Source organism: Suricata suricatta, chromosome 2 (assembly GCF_006229205.1).
Source record: "Suricata suricatta isolate VVHF042 chromosome 2, meerkat_22Aug2017_6uvM2_HiC, whole genome shotgun sequence".
Classification (NCBI taxonomy): Eukaryota; Metazoa; Chordata; class Mammalia; order Carnivora; family Herpestidae; genus Suricata; species Suricata suricatta.
This window is the reverse complement of record NC_043701.1, coordinates 34433834-34439395: the sequence shown is the minus strand read 5'-3', so window position 1 is coordinate 34439395 and position 5562 is coordinate 34433834. Positions and strand designations below refer to the sequence as shown.

General features: G+C 32.2%; 1 protein-coding gene across 1 annotated transcript in view; it reads left to right on the top strand.

Annotated features, from left to right (window-relative positions):
- Nucleotides 1–5562, top strand: part of FOXP2 (forkhead box P2) — a 396567-nt gene that overhangs the window by 347260 nt on the left and 43745 nt on the right. The window contains exons 8-9 of the mRNA XM_029924675.1: nucleotides 950–1163; nucleotides 2909–3013. Coding sequence (XP_029780535.1) covers nucleotides 950–1163; nucleotides 2909–3013 — 319 coding nt within the window. The remainder of the gene's footprint in view (nucleotides 1–949; nucleotides 1164–2908; nucleotides 3014–5562) is intronic.

The window sequence follows — 5562 nt, the reverse complement described above, 5'->3', positions numbered from 1 at the left end:
ACATAGAAGCTTTGTGACCTTGGGTACATTTTGAACCTCTCTCTCACTTTGCTTACTTATCCATGAACTGATTAAAATACAGTTATCAACTCCACTGGATTTAGTGAGGATTAAGGAACATAGGTATAGAGAGAATACATGAAGGTATAGTACTTAGCACATATAAGTACTATTATATAAGTCAAATATGTAAACAGTAATCTCTCAATTCCTTATTTCAGAATTATAGTTAAAAGCTAAAAGACTGTGCCTTCATGTTCTGTTTTCATTCTTCATAGATCTGATAAATTTTCATGATCTGAAACAAGGCATTGTTTAAAATGAATAGTTCATTTATTCTATTGGCCTAAAAATGAAGTTTTCATATTATCTACTTAATTGATCCATGTAGGTAAGAATATTGACATGTTTAGGACCTCCAAATGAAACTCAGTTATTTTGTTTGTCTGAGAAAGAGCAAAGTAACTTTGTCAAAGTTAATTGTCAAGTGTATTCTTTTTCTGAGTTGAATGTTTACTATTATTCCCTGACGTTTTTGTTTATCCTCCTTACTTCTTTTTTTTCTTTTCATTTCTTTTGGCATATCTCATTTCAAAATCGATTTCCTTTTCAGTTCCTCACTGATAAAAACCTAAAACTAGCAATAAGTAAAAGCTGCTGTTAAAAGTTAAATAGTTTAACTTTCAGATAGAACTATCTGGGTTTTCCCATTAATCCTTGATAGTAGTTCCAATTATTCCCAGTACTGTTCCCAAATTGGTAGTATTTAGCAAATATCTGATTATTCATGAGAAAGGCTATGGTGCTGATGTTGTAAAGTGATTTATTATTGTATATTAATTATGCTTGTAACATCACTTTTGTTGTTGGCATTAATCCAGTAATGACACTAAGCTCATTATATGAACTTTACCTTGTTGTATTAGTGGGGCTTTCTTTCATTTTATAGCTGGCTTAAGTCCTGCTGAGATTCAGCAGTTATGGAAAGAAGTGACTGGAGTTCACAGTATGGAAGACAATGGCATTAAACATGGAGGGCTAGACCTCACTACTAACAATTCCTCCTCGACTACCTCCTCCACCACTTCCAAAGCATCACCACCAATAACCCATCATTCCATAGTGAATGGACAGTCTTCAGTTCTAAGTGCAAGGCGGGACAGGTAAATCTTATGAGCTTTATTCTATATTTATCTGTCACCAACTTTTACTTCCACCATTCATAAAACTGAGGATTTTGGTCTGTACTTAACAGGGGCAAAATGTGTGGAACAAATTAAATAAAAACCTTTAGATTATTTACCTTATATATTATTTTCACTACGGAAAGTAGTTCAAATACCAGGAATTTGATAGATTCAGCAGGGAATGGCCTAAAGAAAGTTATTTTTTAATACATGCGTGTGCAATTACTGTGTCAACATATTTTTATGGCTAATATGTTGTGATGAGCTGGATTGCTGAAATGAGAACATTTTACCATTTTTATACTTAAGAACCCCTTTCAAATAACTAAAGATGCATACATATCCCCCGTGGTATATGTTGAAAAACATATACTTAAGAATATGTCCATAGATATTAGAGAATCAGTGTACACAGGGTACAAACACAGGCATAATAAACCAGAAGATAAAATATCTGGTTTACCTTTTTTTTCTTAATTCTTGGAGCATGAGGGAATTAATAGTTATATAAAAAATAAACTGATGATGGTAACTCTGAATAAATCTGACTTAAAATTCATCGGGAAAATTACTTGATTTCAGTTACCAACATTGAATACATTATGTTAGATAATTTTCAACTTCTTGTTTTATTTTAGTTTTGTAAAAACGCCTTGATAAAAGGAGCACCCATGCACTTTTTCCATTTACTTCCACTTATTCAAGCATGTAGCCATATCTAATCAAGTCATTTAAAATAATTTACATAAAATATATAAGCTAAAATATTGCTTAACATAAAAATTATTTTTAAAGGATGAAACATAAGTGCAGGAGTGACTTAGGTTCCTATGGTATTTTGCTCTCAACATCATATTTGAGTGTGTGGATTGATAGTATTCCATTATGTAATATGAGTGTCTGCCTAGCTATAACAAATTCTTTCTCATGAAGATTTTATATATACTGTACTATATTTAATTACAGTACATTTTAAAATAGAATGCTGTAATTTGGTGGTATTTCTTGTCTTCATTTGAGTATCATGAAAAATTTTTCTTGTTAGTTTTCATCCTTAAAAAATGGTATGTTTCTGAATGCTTTCATGCTGTTGTTTTAATTGAGATAATTTGATGATTATATATTGTAGAAGTTGGTTGATTTTTCTAGGATCTCTCCATCTGATATAATACTTATCAAAAGTCTTTGATAATTATAGAAGGATGTAGCTAATGAATACTGTTCCAAAGTAGAATTTTTTTAATCAGCAATAACTAGTGGAAATATGTATGGCTCAAACATAAATATTAAACAATGTAAATGTTCCTAAAGGTCCACATCTTCTTTAAAAAGAGCATTTCAAAAATCTTACAGTGGATGTCCTATTACCTTCTTAAAAACATAGGTGTATTTCACTTGACCACATATGAATATATATTTTTTATTTAGAGGTAAATGTTACATTAAGGTCATATGGCAAGATTAGCATATGATATTATACAGCCCTCTTAGTTTTTCATCCTTTATTAACAGTCATCTTTGGCTCTATTTCTCCTCTAATTGGAACATCATCTAGCCTTGGCAGTTGAACTATTCAATAGAACGATTAAATTTTTCTGACTGCTCTGAGCTGAATTGACCTGTTTTGACCTGTTTGTCACTGATCGTAACCTGACAGGCGCTAGCAGCCTGCAACGATTATGGCTTTCTGAGATGACTCTGACGCCGTGTTCTTTTACCAGCTCGTCACACGAGGAGACTGGGGCTTCTCACACTCTGTACGGCCACGGAGTTTGCAAATGGCCAGGCTGTGAAAGCATTTGTGAAGATTTTGGACAGTTTTTAAAGTAGGTTTCATACATCTTTTAGGGAAGGGGGTGGGTTCAGGGGAGTTTTAAGCATATGGTTGTAAATTAACAAGAGAAAGCTGAGGGGGAAGTAAAGGTCCATCATAAGCACCCTCTGAGTTATCTGTGTGTTCCAACAAGTTCATGACCAAAGTCAAGCTAAGAAGGTGATTGTCCATCCTTACCTCTTCACCAAACTACTTTAACAAGTCATTCAATAGGGATTTTTGAATGAATGAAAAATACTAACCAACTGTAATAGTGCCATTAATAATTGGGAGATGTGCACAGGATTCACTTAAATTTCAAGTTTTTAACAAAAATTTTAAGTAAAATTACATGAGGCATCATGTAATATACCCAACTTGAAACAGATATATTTCATAGGTTTATTTTTTAATCAAAAACTTGATATTACTTCCTTTAAATAATGATATTTGAAATTTATTTAACAACAAGAATGAAAAGAGGAAATTTACTAGGAGCCAAAATGTCAAGAAATAATTGTATTTCATCTACCTTTGTTACTTGTTGCCCTCAGGATCAGAGCAAAACACACATGGTCGTCTAGTCGTATGACAAAGATACAGCTTCTCTAGCTTAAAATCAAAACTTTGTGTATCCTTAATTTCTTTATACGGTGATAATTTTGTTTAATTTTAAGAGATTCCTTTTCAAATAAGAATATGCATCTTGTATGAAACATTTTCCATGCACAATTCCGCCATACAAGAGATCTAAACAGAGAGCTACAGATAGGTTTATGGAGATGAGTAACTTCACAGGCTCAGACTCTTATGTTGTCAGGGAGCAGCTAACAGGGTGAATGAACTGTTTCATGCTTCATCAACAATTAAGTTAATTAGCTCATTTGAAATTGCACTGCTTTGTTGCCAGGATGTTGGCAGAAACATCAAAAAGATGTGTTTACAAATGGTAGACTACAGGGTATAGAGTAAAAGCACCTTAACAACCAGGCACAAGTACTTGGCATCATAATAACTTCATAACAGAATTACAGTAAGACTTCCACAAGGATTTTCTTTTAAACTTTTTCTCATTTCTGACCAATTAAAAGGAAAACTGCTTCCCATATTACTATGGCTTTTGTAAAAGGCCTTAAATAAAAATTTGCATGGCTATTATACCAAAACAGTAGCGAGCTACCATTTTGTTGGACATGAGGCTGATCCAGCTAATTTCACGTTTCTTCATTTGAATACCTTCATCCTTATCAATATGTCATGTTATTTCTTATCATTAAAATTATTTAGAGGTCTGTTGCCACTATTTCATAAATATGGTCATTTAACCCGTACAATTAGCCCAGTCACCAGTTTATTCCTCCAAATCATTCTTTCTGACAAAATTAAAAACAATTTTCTTAAAAAATAAACATACATATCTTCCCTTCAGTGTGATTTCCTTTATAGCACATGGAAAAAATCATTTTTACTCATCTCAAATATTTATCTATATTTTTATTACTAATAAGCAGATGAGTAAGAACTCTCATTTTACCCTCCATGGTTCTTTTTCACATTCATGCTAGCATTTTTTAAAAACTAAAGAAATTACAGGGGTGCAGGGGGTGGGGGGAGAAATTACAATTAAAAAAGCATTTCCTTTCAATTAAATATCAACTTTGGTTCCAAAGGCTGACCATTTTTCCAACCCATTAACTTTATAGAGATGACAGAACAAATGACAGTAGATTGTAAGGTCTTTCTTTTAGCCCATTTTTGTTATGATCTGCTTTAGATTCTCTTAGTCAAAGATAAATTCTGTCAGTAGCCATAATACTAGTATACTATACTGAAAAAAATATTTATTAGATATATTTCCATACTGGTATTGTCTTTTTCTTAAAGTGTGTGGGAAATTTAAAAAGAAATAATATATTTTATGAAATTAATTAAGTTCAATTATTCAGAAAACAGTTTAGTGTCTGTGTGGAAAGTGAAGTGAAGAAGACATCACCACTAATACAAATTTTCTTGGAAAGAAGATTCTGCTTTTCTTTTGTAATCATGGGGGAGAGTTGAGGCTTAGGGAAAAAGAATGTCAGACAAGCCAAAAAGCTGTGAAAGATTTTCAGCTCTCAGTTTTTTTTGCTCACTACTCTCCAGAAATTTTATATCCAGTGTTTATTATAAAAGTTTTTGGAGAAAATATTGTGGCATTATTATTCTGAAATGCACTAAAAATAAATGTGTAGCTTGAGCTTTACTTTGGCATCAAACAACTTATCCATCATAAAAAGGATCCATTTCTTATTACTATTTAGCCTACATATGTTAAATAATAAAGGATAGTATAAAATATACCAAGAGTGCCAAATTCCCTTTCTCACACTATATCCCAAACAAACTAGTAGAATCCCCCTGTTTTTGCCCGGCACCAAATAAAAAGCCAGCAGAGGACAGTCGTTTATGTACATATATATTGTTAGTCTTATGTGTATTCCTTAATAATCAATGATGTATTTTTTCTATTAAATTAAGACTAAGTTTGAAATGCTTATTTGTAGCAGCAAAGATAAAGGCAAG